This window comes from Sipha flava, unplaced genomic scaffold (genome assembly GCF_003268045.1).
Source record: "Sipha flava isolate LNK unplaced genomic scaffold, YSA_version1 20907_pilon_pilon, whole genome shotgun sequence".
Taxonomy (NCBI): domain Eukaryota; kingdom Metazoa; phylum Arthropoda; class Insecta; order Hemiptera; family Aphididae; genus Sipha; species Sipha flava.
This window is the reverse complement of record NW_020272817.1, coordinates 21693-34925: the sequence shown is the minus strand read 5'-3', so window position 1 is coordinate 34925 and position 13233 is coordinate 21693. Positions and strand designations below refer to the sequence as shown.

At 25.1% G+C, this 13233-nt stretch overlaps 3 protein-coding genes across 3 annotated transcripts; 2 read left to right on the top strand and 1 right to left on the bottom strand.

Moving 5' to 3' along the window:
* The first annotated feature begins 1228 nt into the window (after positions 1-1228).
* On the top strand, positions 1229-2547 carry LOC112682721 (rRNA-processing protein FCF1 homolog). Its single transcript, XM_025553408.1, has 7 exons — positions 1229-1395; positions 1501-1583; positions 1662-1730; positions 1807-1955; positions 2033-2193; positions 2279-2373; positions 2435-2547. Exons 1-7 carry the CDS (start codon positions 1393-1395, stop codon positions 2481-2483), a joined length of 609 nt encoding a protein of 202 aa, XP_025409193.1. The 5' UTR covers positions 1229-1392; the 3' UTR covers positions 2484-2547.
* Positions 2548-2842: 295 nt separating this feature from the next.
* Positions 2843-5588, bottom strand: LOC112682722 (zinc finger BED domain-containing protein DAYSLEEPER-like). The gene is made up of 3 exons (XM_025553409.1): positions 5488-5588; positions 5083-5388; positions 2843-2924 (listed from the first exon to the last, which is right to left on the bottom strand). Exons 1-2 carry the CDS (start codon positions 5557-5559, stop codon positions 5092-5094), a joined length of 369 nt encoding a protein of 122 aa, XP_025409194.1. The 5' UTR covers positions 5560-5588; the 3' UTR covers positions 2843-2924; positions 5083-5091.
* A 4816-nt stretch (positions 5589-10404) lies between these two features.
* Positions 10405-12140, top strand: LOC112682720. Its single transcript, XM_025553407.1, has 2 exons — positions 10405-10653; positions 10827-12140. The coding sequence occupies exons 1-2, from the start codon at positions 10615-10617 to the stop codon at positions 11835-11837; spliced, it is 1050 nt and encodes a 349-aa protein (XP_025409192.1). The 5' UTR covers positions 10405-10614; the 3' UTR covers positions 11838-12140.
* Positions 12141-13233: the final 1093 nt, after the last annotated feature.

Sequence of the window (13233 nt, the reverse complement as noted above, 5' to 3'; positions counted from 1 at the left end):
ACTCTATATTAATTGTTCATGCTGACCAAATTACTAATGACTCTCCAAAATATAAATTCAATAATATATTATCTGATAGTCTGAATCTCTTAAAATAAATATTTAAATTATAAACATCAGATTATACTAAGTGTAATGAAAAATTATTAATAGAAATACCTATTATATTTTTTTGATATTAATATTACTTTGTTTTATTTTGAAGATTGAAGATTGAATTTAATTGAAAGGTGTAGCATTCTACACGCTTCAATCAAATTTTATACGACTAAAAAAAGTATATTATAATTATAGTAGTAAAAATAGTTAAAATTCTTTGTGAATATTTTAAAAAGGAAAGTAGGTACTTATTTTACATATCCGATGATGTATTACGTGTTTATTACAAGTAACGCACCTCTTAATTTTATTTTTTCATCAACTAGAAAATATATATATATATATATATTTAAGTAACTTTTAATCGTAGTATTTACAGAAAAATATTATTCAATTATTATTATAGCGTATGACATAATATCCCGGAGTGGTCAACATTTAGTATAAAAATAGCAGAAACAAATTAGAATTAATAAAGTAAAATAAATAATTATATGCAAATTATAATTATCTTTAAATATTTTAACTGCCCAAAACTATATGGGTGGCAATAACAAACAACCAACCTCTAACCTCGTAAAATTCCAGAGGAATTACTATACCTAAATAGTGGACCCCTAGAAACCCTACAATACATTAGTATTGTATAGGCAAACCATATATTATTTATTATTTTACTTCATTACATTATTATAGGTCAAAGAGGAAATAAATGAAATATTTGAATTGCAAAAGCAAGACTCTTTTTAATTGTATTAAAAGTGAGATTTGATTTTAACTCAAACGACCTACGCACTAATATTTTTTATTCAAATTATCACAATTCACAGATGAGGATTGATACATTAGTGAATACAATTTTTTTTCGAATTGTGTTGACATTCCTATAAACGTAACTAAACTGGCTACTGCGGAATGCACTTTGCATTCACTTACTGTACATTACCAAATTAAATGTCTTATAACTGTTGCAGCACTGCAAAATGCAGAATGCAAGAGTCAACGTTGTACATCAGTTGCCAACATCATTGATGACAGTCATTCATTCACTTTTAACCGGTGGCCTGCAATCATGTTATGTTGGTGAACTTGCCAGAAATGTTTACGTTCCAAATTGTAAGTGATAAAATACACGTGATTACTAACATTTACATGTTCACGATAACAACCAAAATAATAATTAAAAAAACGTTCGGCTCTCTCATTCTTCAGCAAGTCGGATAACTCCTGTAATTTATATTAACAATTTAATTCTTCTTGAACAGCAAAATTATATACTCTTTAATATCAAAAATGGTAAGTACTCATTTCCTGTCTGTAATTTACATAAGTTCAAATTAACAAAAAAATAAATGATAAATAGTAATTTTGAATGTTTTTAAAATAATAACATATTTCCAGACTAAAACTAAAAAAAGTAAAAAAATTCTCAACAAACAATTTGCTGCTATGAAAAAGACTATTAAACCAACTGATTCGAGAATGTAAGTCATTTTGTTATTTTAATCGTATATATTGTTCAATTTTAATATTTATTACTAATAACCTATTATTTTTTTTAGAAAAGAAGAAAAAAGAACGATTATAAAGAAAAAAAAAACTGAAAATAAAACTGTCTCTGTCCGTCAAGTGTAACTATTAACATTTTTAAGCAAATTGTTTACAAATTGTAACAGTTAAATAATCTCAATATGAATTATATTTTAGAGCTCAAACAAGTTCAGCTTTGTTCTTCGAATTTAACACACAACTAGGTCCTCCATATCACATCTTAGTAGATACTAATTTTATTAGTTTTTCTATAAAATATAAAATGGATGTTGTTCAAAATATGATGGATTGTCTCTATGCTAAATGTAAGCAAATTATATTATTTATTTATATACATTGATACTCATTTAGAATATTATTTTAAGTATGTATTTGTTTGAAGGTATACCATATGTCACGGATTGTATTGTTGGTGAATTGGAAAAATTAGGACAAAAGTATAAAATAGCATTGAAAATTGTAAAAGATCCTCGTTTTCAAAGAATACAGTGTATGCATCCAGGTACATATGCTGATGATTGTTTAGTTCAACGAGTAACACAAGTAAGTGATTAATTGTTATTGATACATATCAATTTTATTTAAGTTATATATTTATTATATTTAATAATATTTTTTCTTTTCTTAGCATAAATGTTATATAGTTGCTACATGTGATAGGGATTTAAAAAGACGCATAAGAAAAATTCCTGGAGTTCCAATAATGTATATTGCTCAAAGACGGTAAGTTTACTATTTAATATTTTAATTATAATTATTTTTTTAATTTATTTTTTTTTTTCAGATATACAATTGAAAGAATGCCAGATGCTTATGGTGCTCCTAAAAAATAATTTTAATGTGTATGTATGAATATTACTTATAATTTGATCTTTATTTAAATTAAATACAATACAATTGTTAACTTGTAATATTTTAGTATTCAATAACTCTGTTCTTTTAAAATTTTTGAATGTTTGAAATAGTTAACAAATAAAAAGTATTATTTAAATATTATTATTATATGTTTATATCAATTTTTAAATAAATAATTAAACATTTTATGTGCCTAAAAAAAATGTTAACTAAAATGTTAACTTATTTGTAGAAATAGCACTAGTATAATATTTCTATAATTATAATTTTTCATTAAATTACTAAATATTAAACTTGAGTTAATGTTTCCTGAATTGGTATAATATATTTTTGTTTGGTCAAATTTAAATTTTCAGATTCTATTTTCACAGTTACAGTTGTGCAATGGTTTTGAAATGTTCATACAAACATGGATGTATCTGAAAAGAAAATGTTTTTATTACATTTGTTGTAATGACGTGTTGAATTAATTTTGAGAAAGGAGCAAAATGTATATTAGGTAACCTTTACCCAACTGGTGGCTTTATGTACGATAATATACCAAAATAATAATAATAATTAAATAAATAATATAAAATAATAATAATAATAATCGTAATATACCAAAATATAACATTTAATGTTTACAAAATATACCTATATTTGTAATTCATATGGAGTGCATATGTTCTACCTCATTTTATGAAATTCCAGAGGATATATTAGTGGAAAACAACTGACACAGATTGGGTGAATATTAAACCCTGACGATTAACAATTATTTACGTACGTGTCGCCAACCCTTCCCAATTAAAATATTGACATTTTTTTTCATGTCAGCATTTAGCAGCCAATTAGCAACAATTTGCAAGAATATAATTAAGAATTAATTTATATTTATTGTAAATATATAAAATAATAATTATAAAAGTTATAAGAAAATTATATTTTGATAAAATCTAGTGTTTCCGCGATAAAATCCAAAATCATTAAAAAATGTATACCACCTCTAAAGAAAATTCATATAAATATATAGTGAACTTTTCATGTTCCATTACGATAATTACTATTTGAATTATATTTAAAAAGAAAAATGAAAGTCGGCAGTCAGTAAATATTGCCGTTTTTTGCCATTTTTCATTACTTTTCCGCAATTATTGGAAAAACTGTTAAGAAATTCAAAAAATTACTTCTCTAGTCTCCAATGAACCAACTAGAAAATATTTTCTAACTAAAACACATCATGCTAAAATTAATATATTTCTCGTTTCAATCGGAATCTAAAATTATTTTATGTAAATTATTTTATTTATTATCTTTTTTTGATAGTTTTTTTATTTTTCAAATTATAATATCTACAATAATAATCTTATGAATATATTTAAAAAAAATATCTTTTGTTAACAATTTAAAAAAATCGAGACAAAAAACAAAAATGTGGGAATTTTCTTATCATACTTAAATAAATACTATTTTTTAGTCAGTATAAATAATATTTATGATAAATTCTAAATAAAGCATTACCTATATTATGTTTATTGGCAAATAATAGCACCAAAACTTTGAAAATTATTATTATTAAAATATTACCCAAATATGTAATAAATATGTGTATATTGTATTATAATCAATTCATTATCTGAGCATACTGTAGTGCGCTGGCCAAGTTTCAGCAAAGCCAATGTATCTTTACACGAATCAATTCGCCCGGTTGTTCTAATCCATATATCTCTGTTTCCTCTTAAGATAAACTTTTGAAATTTAAAACATAGATTAATCTCGAGTAGCTTAGGACGCTGTTAGAAAATGCCCTTAATATTTTACCGTTTCGAAATGGGAGGATTTCAAAATTTGCAATTTTGTTACCGACTCACTCACTGATCATCAAATGTATAAGACACTTTCAGTATAGAAACGTGAAATTTGGCACAAAGGTAGATTTTACAGTTAAACTAAAGGGAAAAATTAAAAAATTAAATTTTTTTTTTAAATTAATGCCGCTTTAGATAGTGTATTTCTAAACCTATAAAGTGGCGCGCTAAGCACGCATAAACGTTTTCTTTTAAACAACGTTACAATATGGTAATAAGAAATTGTTTGTAGTTGAATTATATACATATATTTATAAAACATAATTATGTTTTCGTAAATTTATTTTATTCAAATATAAAATATATCTAATATAATTATTCAAATACAGAATATTTGTAATACTTGTCAGTATACGGACGATAATTTTAAAATACGTAATTTTTTTTTTACGTTTAATTTGTATTTAAGTTCGAAATCATCAGCCGAGTTTATGTGCACCGACATCATTCCCCATTTACTTAGCTTATGCCATTACCATCTATAAGAGTCAGGAATTAAGTTTGCTAAATGCTTTGTTAGATTTGGCCACTCAACATTGTCGTGTGGTCAAGCCATAGATATGTATAATAACTAGTCAATATTATTTTGGCGGAAACGGGAAACTCCCGAAAAACCAACAGTGTTTTTTTGCAGTCTGCATTTATATTACTTTTAACTTTATTACTTAAAATATAAAAAAAATATAATAATAAATAATAATAAAATAAAAAACGATTAGGAACTTACTTAAAATATTTATTCTAGATTACCATTTAAAAACATTAATGTTTCCATATTTTTTATTGAAAGTCTATTACGCCTGTCAGTTTGCGTATATCCGGTTTTAGAAAACGTTCGTTCGCATGGAACTGATGTTGATGGAACTCCCAATCTTTGTAACATTAAATCGTATATATCAGGATATATTCGTTTCATTTCCTTCCACCATATAAGAGTATCTGATTTTCTCGGGATCAAAGGTTCATTAAGAAATTTATCCAATTCCACAATTGCATCAGAAGTGTCGGTTCTCACTGTTGTAACTTCTATTACCTAAAAAATATATATGTATTATGTAATAAGATATTTATTTATTATCATATATTATCGTTATTTAATAAATTGTTTAAAAATTTAATTTATTATTCATACCTGTGAATCAAAGTCTTTCCATATCTCAAACGTTTCTTTTTTTTTCGGCTGACATAGTGGTTTTTTCTTCATCTACAACTAAATTTTTCTCTTGAATTATGGATTGTCTTATATGTTTGATTATATTTGAAATCTTTCCTGCAATGTTTTGATATGTACGTTTATAATACACTTCGCTACTAAATCCTTTTTTTTTTAAAACGTAGATCAATTAAAGTAGCTTCAGTAAAAGTCGAATTGTCTTCTATACTGGAAAATCTTTTCGGCAATTTTTTCCATTTTTAAAATCATAGAAAAAATACACAATAGTAAATTTTCCACATTTCACATTGTTTTTATGTGCAATAGTAATGCATTATTGAGAACTATAACTTTTGAAATTGAGACTCCTTTTTTCTAAACTTAACTCGATCGTTACTTCTTTAAAGGGCTTAAAAAGCTTTTAATAATATTCCATTAAAATAAAACCTAACGTTGTTAACATTTTTGTATTACCAATCATTGCCAATGTGGAAACGAATGGATCTTTTGTTTCTAAACACGTATTAAATATATCATAAGTCGAGTTCCATCTCGTTATCACTTCTTGTTTATGTTTTAACATTGGATAATTCAACTGAATTTGTGCATTTTTTAATTTTACAGCTGTTTTAGAACTACGCTTAAAATGATCTACGATTTTTTTTTTAACTTTTTATGTACTTCTTTAATTTCTTCTAATCCACATCAGGCAATCAAATTAATGCTATGCGCTAAACAATGAATGTGTTTCCAATTATTATTTAAGTTTATTGCAACTGTAATATTATTAGCGTTATCGCTAATAGCTATTTTAACTTTGTTTGTAATACCCCTTCAAATACCTCTTCAAAACAATTGTTTAAAAATGTTGACAAATTGATCGCTGTATGTGATAGTTCAAAATAATAACATCCTAGTAAATGAGATTTTAGAACACATAGTTCATTATCAATAAAATTAACTGTAACAGCGACGTAACTTTCGTTATTAACACATGTCCAACCGTCCGTACTCATTGCTATATATGATGTATTATCTAAACTCCTTTTAACATTTTCTTTAGTGTTTTCTAATAATTGAGGTAATATATTATAAGTAATTGTTTTCTACTTGGGAAAGAATAGTTTGGATTTAATAATGAAACAAATTTTTTAAATTCTTTATTTTCGACAAACTAAACGGTTGGTATTCTTTAGTCATCATTATACCTAACTGTTCATCAATTTTTTTTAGATTTCGAAATAGGCATCAGCCTTGCTGTATACGTGTCTATTGATACCTATGTTTTCGTAACGTTAGTTGTTTTATTTTTAATTATAGGTGTAATAGTAGTCTTTCAATAATAATAAAAATAAAAATAGTTTTATTGAACAGCATCTCTAAAATATTACTTTGATATAATATATCCACTTTTTCAGTGATAAAATGTTATCTATTATCTAGTTTTGAAATATTCCAAAATATTATGAACATGTGAACGACACAGTATATTGTACAACAACACTTTTGTACTTATTTGGTATATTTGACCATTTAAACATAGGGCTGAAATGGAACGAAGGAACGAGTAAAAACGTTCGGGTGGAATCGTTCCTAATCGTTCCTCTATTGGACTCATTCATTTGGAACGATTCGTTCAGGAACGACCCATCATTAGTACTCATTTGTGACTCACGTGGGTGATAGGGAGAAGAGAACTTAGAAAAAAGAAAAAGGTTTCGATTTCTTCTCAAAAAAGACAGCGAATCATAGTAGGTAGTGGTATCTACCTTGGTAGCCAAGTCTAGTTTATGCCTTATTCAGAAACTGGTTAAGTGTCAAACAAACAAATAAAGGAAGAGTGTTGCTCTTTAATGTAGAAGTACAGTGAGGTTATGAATTAAAAAATACCAGACTTGGCCACAATGTAGATTTACACTACTTTGATTGGGTGACTTTTTTTGGGAGGGAGTTTGGAATTTGGCATTTTTTCACCGTTTGATTTTTTCTGAGGATCAATTTTACACATTTCTAATAAAAAATTAGTTTAAATGAATTCTGACAATTCAGTAACGTAGGACTGAATTATTAACATAAACATTCTGTCTATATATTACAATTACCTTTTATTTATTGATAAAATAACATAATAATATTAAATAATAATAATAATGTTTTTATAATTGCATAACACAGATATAATATTCCGACATTTGAACATCATGTATAAAACTTTTTTAGATTAAATAAAGGGATGTTTCCTTGATTTATGTTTTTTAAACTATTCAACAATAAATAAATTACCCTTCTCTTTTGAGTTAGGCTGATCCAAAATACTAAAATCATAGTAATACCATTCATTTCGATTTTAAATAATAGTAAATTAAAAATGAAACAAATATTAAATGAAAGTTAATCACTTTAGATATATCTTGTATCTACGAATATAATATCAAATTATTAAAATAGTACATTTCACTTACGTTTTTCATTATTATTTGTAATAATGATTCTGTCTTTAAAATGAAGCACTGCTTCAACAATCACATCGGGAGGAATTGCTGGCTTCGTCCTTTCATATTGCTCAAAATATGCACACCACATAGATAATTTAAATTGGACCGTTATTGAAAAACAATTTTACATTCATAAATTTACTGAAGTTTAAATATGACAAGCAAATTATGTAGAAAATTATTGGAAAACTTTTACATATTTTTTTATTATGGACAGTGTTATTTTCAACCTTAAATATAGGTCTTCTGATGAAAACTTGGCTATGACCAGTTCGGTTGTAGTTCATTTTGTAAATTAGATACAACTGATTCAATGAAGTTTATAGGTCATTATAAGGTACTTTGGTAATATATATGTATATAAATATATTTTAATTGTATAAGAGATTAATGATAACTAATTAATTAATTATAATAACTATAATTATAGAAATTACTACATATCTCAAAGAGTAGCTTAGAAGCAGAAATTAGAGTGGCATTTAACCCTTTAAATAGTAAAAAAAAAAGATTTCAATATAAATGATGTCAAAGAAGTCGAAAAACAAATAGGTACTTTCAAGCTTTTCTAAACTTTTACAAATGGCTTTATCTATTCCTATAAATTCAGCCACCTATGAAAGGTCGTTCTCTCATTGAAGACAATAAGACGAATAAAACATTGCCTTAGATCTTCCATGGCCCAAGATCGATTTACAAATTTATCTACTTTAAATATAAAGAGAGATGTAACCAACAAATCAGACGAAAATGAAATTGTAAATAAATTTGCTGAAAAAAATTGAAAAATATTGTTAATTTAAATAGGTTTTATAATAAAAATATAATAGCTATGAACTATATACTTCATTGATTATATATGTATATCCTTCTTATTCATGTTTATTTAGGTAACTAGTCTGTAAGTAGTAAGTGACTAAGCGACAACATTTTACTTCGAAATAAACTATTAACGACTATAGGTAAGGTCGTAAGGACTTCTAATTAATATAAATATAAATTTTAGTGTTGACAATCAATTTTGGTGGTGTGGGGACGAAGCCCCCCACGGGTCGCTGGTATCATTAAAATTTAGCCCACCCAGAAATTGAACTCTAGTTGCACCTATGTATCGTACCCATGGTTTTTTAAGTTTTATGATAAAACTAAAGTCTTGCAAATTGTTGCTAATTGACTGCTAAATACTGACATGAAAAAAATGTCAATATTTTGATTGGGTGAGGTTGGCGATACGTACGTCAATTATTTATTAATAATGTAAGAAAAATTGTTTTATTTTGCAAGAACCTATCTTAAGTTATTTGATTGTACCTAAATAATAATATTCTAAAAAATACAAGTTTATAATTTTTACTATATGTGCTAATGAAATAAATTTAAATTAGTTTATTGGAATAATATACTTAATTTTGTTTTCATAAACTAAAAATTAAAATTACATTTTAATAACAATATTTAATAGGGATAATTGGGGCTGACCACGTGTATTTGAAAATAAATGTAAGTCTAATATGAACCTATAATAATTCAGCCATGCATTTACACCACAGAGAATTATGTATTGTAGAAAAATCGTGAGGAAATTTAAAAGTATACTATTAAGAATGTCTCCACTTTAAAAAGATGATTATAAATAAATGTTTTAAATAATTATTATAGTAATAATAATACTAATAATCTGATTTGATTTTTTATAAAAGAATCTAAAAAATATAGTTTTTAATGAGTTTAATTTTAAAATGGGACATTTATGAAAAGCATAACAATATTTTCGGAACAGTGGCGTATTTAGGTGGAAGAGGGGGGTGATTAGGGAGATATATTTCCCCCTTGGTTTTTTTTTTTTTAACATCCGTGTTTAACTTCAATTACTTGAAATAAGATTGAAAATATTAATACATAAATAAACAAATGGTTTATAGAAATAAATAAACTCTTTGTTTTTTAATTTTTAATTTTAATTAATTTATTTATTGTTTTATTATTGAAAATATTATATATTTAAATTAATATAAATGAGTTATAGTAATCATTAAAAATGTATAATATTTACTACCCACTGTATTTTAAGAGGAAGGAAGAAAATAATAGTCATATCTGCCCCTCAAAGAAATCCTAAATATGCCACTATTTTGAAATGATAAGTAATAACACAATTTTAATATGTGTACTAAATAAAATATATATTTAATGTTTCGGTATATATTTATATATTTCGAGCTATATTAAGCACACAGTAAAAATTATTGTAGTAGGTAACAGTATAAATGTATGTCAAATTAAAAAGTTAACCCCATTTCTAATTTATGTTATCACAAGTATATCAATTAGCTATTATAAATGATAACCACTTATAGATATTATTTATTTTTCAGTGTAAAATGTAAACACTATTTTCAGACAATATCTGTAATTTTTCATGATTTAAGATCTTAAATCTTAAATCTTAAATCACGGGCTTTATCTAAATCTTAAATCATGACCTAACTATGGTTATGCCATTAAATTTTTATTGATTTTACTAAAATCAAATTTTCGAATTATTCTTATATTTTAAATACTATTTGAAAACATTATGTTGAGTTATTTAATTATTAATATGTATTAAACGATGAATGATGCAAAAACATTTGACCAATTACCTGTTGAGGTTAGTATATTTTTTTTTAAATTCAAAGAAAAAAAAAATGTATTTTGTTGATTATTTACTTAATTATAATGGTATTCACTTTTAATTAATTCATATTATACAGATATTAAATTATACATTTTATTGAAGTATATTTAATTTTAATTTAAAATGTTTTTCATTTGTATTCACAGGTAATTTCTCATATTTTTCTATTTTTGCAATTTGGAGAAAAAAAAATTGCATCAACTGTTTGCTGGTCCTGGTACGAAGCTTCTATTCACCCGATGTTCTTAAATAATGAAGTTATATGTCTTAAAGATATGGATAACCAAGAAATTCAAGAAGCACTCAAAGTATACACTAAGAGCTTACGTGCTTTTTTCACATTTAAAATATGTGGTCTAGGGATTTCATTTCAAAATAATGATGAAGATGATCCTGAAATATTAATAAATGAAAATCATTGGGTGAAGACAGTTTGGCCTTTATTAGCAACAAAAGTATTTTTTTTAGAATTTTTTGATACTGTTGAATTTATTGATGACATATTACCAGCATTACTAAATGAAACTCAACACTTGAAAGCATTAAAAATTCATAATCTTCAGTATAGTCCTAAAGAAGAGTTGCACAAAGTGAAAAGATTACAGTTACTTGAAGAATTAACATTAGATAATTTGCAAACAGATAACATTGACAATGATAAACTATTTGGAATTATACCAAAACAATTACGTAAAATTTGTTTGAAATCCATGTGGTGCAGTAAATTTATCATTGATGATATTAATAAAGTATTAAATTATTGTTCATTTTATCTTGAGACCCTTGAACTTATTAATATAGATGTAACACCTGAATTGATGCGATCAATAGCAAGTCTTGGTATGAAGCTGAAGCGATTTTGCTTAGTTATAGCAGATTCTATGTACTATGATCATGAACCACAAATTATATGGCCACTTTTTAAAACTCAATGGCCATTAATTGATTTAACTTTACGTGCTGATTGCTTAACTAATGAACATTTATATATTATAACTAATACATTCAAAAATTTAGAGAAATTATCGGTGTCCAGTGATTCTGCTACTTGTAATGTAACTAAAGATGGAATAGATTCATTTGTTACTTTAAAAAAATTAAAAACTCTCTACGTAGGATTTGGGAGGGAGTACAGTGCTTATGGAGCATTTTATTAGCAGTATAATCCCCAAATGCTTGGTTTTTTAATTTTTGGTATTATGACCACAATTTGATGAAATACATTTTTTTTTAAAAAGCTTTTATCAACTGCTGAAAAACAATTTACTTGTTATTATCAGTGCATAAGGTTGTGTGTTATAATACCATATAAAACATATATATTTAACATCAATACATAAAACAATTAATATGAATATTATTATTTCTAGACATAAATACCACATAAGTACTTGTATTAAAAATTGATTAATTATACAACTAATTAAATGTAATTGATAAATAATAAAATCAAGATATAAGTAAACAAGCCATGCTATTTATTGTGAACATATTATTAAAATAAAGATTTTCATTTTATTATAATAATGTTTTTATCAAGTTAAATATTATGTTGTTCTTTATAATAAATAAATATTCTAGTAATATTTGCAAATTTTTAAGAATATTTTTGTGTTTATGACAACTTAATTGAATATAAATATTTAAAATTTAAGCAAATTGATATCGCCCCTACATTTTAGAATATACAATACTATATAATAATTCTGAATATTTAGTTAAATTATACAATAGTACATAAGTATCATTATAACCTATTAAGTATCTTAATTTAATTTTGTTGAAAATTGTATTTGTAAACATTAGTAATTTTATTGATTACAGTATTTATTTATTCAGTTGATAGAAATTATAATTTTCAGTTACATAAAAATTGTATTAGGTACATTTACATATTTCTAAAAAAAAAAAAAAAAATGGAAAAGCATTGGAGATCAGTAATATCATTCATTACTTATATAATAAATTTATAATCAATTATATAACATTGAGTTACCAAATTTTAATGTAAGAAAAATATACCGTCTAATAAACAAATTTAACTGTAAAACACTTGAATAATCAGTGAATTTGAAAATATTGTCTAAGGCAGCGATCATCTAATGGTAAGCCGAGGACAAATTTTATCGAAACCGCAGACAAGGAAAAATAAATAAAATTCGATAATATAATACATTGATACATTGGTTTATTACTGGCGGAATCAGATATTATACTTGTTGCCAATCATATCTTAAAGTTTGAATGAGTATAGAATTTTTTCTACGGAATATGCCGATTACACGTCAAGGACAGTTCGTCAATTACTATCGACCCGTGCATATTTTAACTAATATATTAAGCGACATAATTGTCTCCTAATAAATATTTTTTGACGTCAGGTTCTATCTAATACTGAGCGACAACGATGCTTTGGCAAAAATGAAGACATTTGTAATTATTTTATAATTTTATCACACGGCCTATTTTTGTGTGTAATACGAAGTCACACTCTGTGTATAGTGTTTTATGCCTTTACGGCTAGTAAATATCAATTTTGTATTTATTATAATT

Bases quoted from the DNA above. Each gene is read 5' to 3' on its own strand.
- LOC112682721 (XM_025553408.1), top strand. The intron at 2,194-2,278 runs GTAAGTGATTAA...TTCTTTTCTTAG, and splicing joins TAGTTCAACGAGTAACACAA to CATAAATGTTATATAGTTGC. The intron at 2,374-2,434 runs GTAAGTTTACTA...TTTTTTTTTCAG, and splicing joins ATGTATATTGCTCAAAGACG to ATATACAATTGAAAGAATGC.
- LOC112682722 (XM_025553409.1), bottom strand. From the start codon at position 5,559: ATGAAGAAAAAACCACTATGTCAGCCGAAAAAAAAAGAAACGTTTGAG. The intron at 5,389-5,487 runs GTATGAATAATA...TATATTTTTTAG, and splicing joins GGAAAGACTTTGATTCACAG to GTAATAGAAGTTACAACAGT.
- LOC112682720 (XM_025553407.1), top strand. From the start codon at position 10,615: ATGAATGATGCAAAAACATTTGACCAATTACCTGTTGAG. The intron at 10,654-10,826 runs GTTAGTATATTT...TTGTATTCACAG, and splicing joins TTGACCAATTACCTGTTGAG to GTAATTTCTCATATTTTTCT.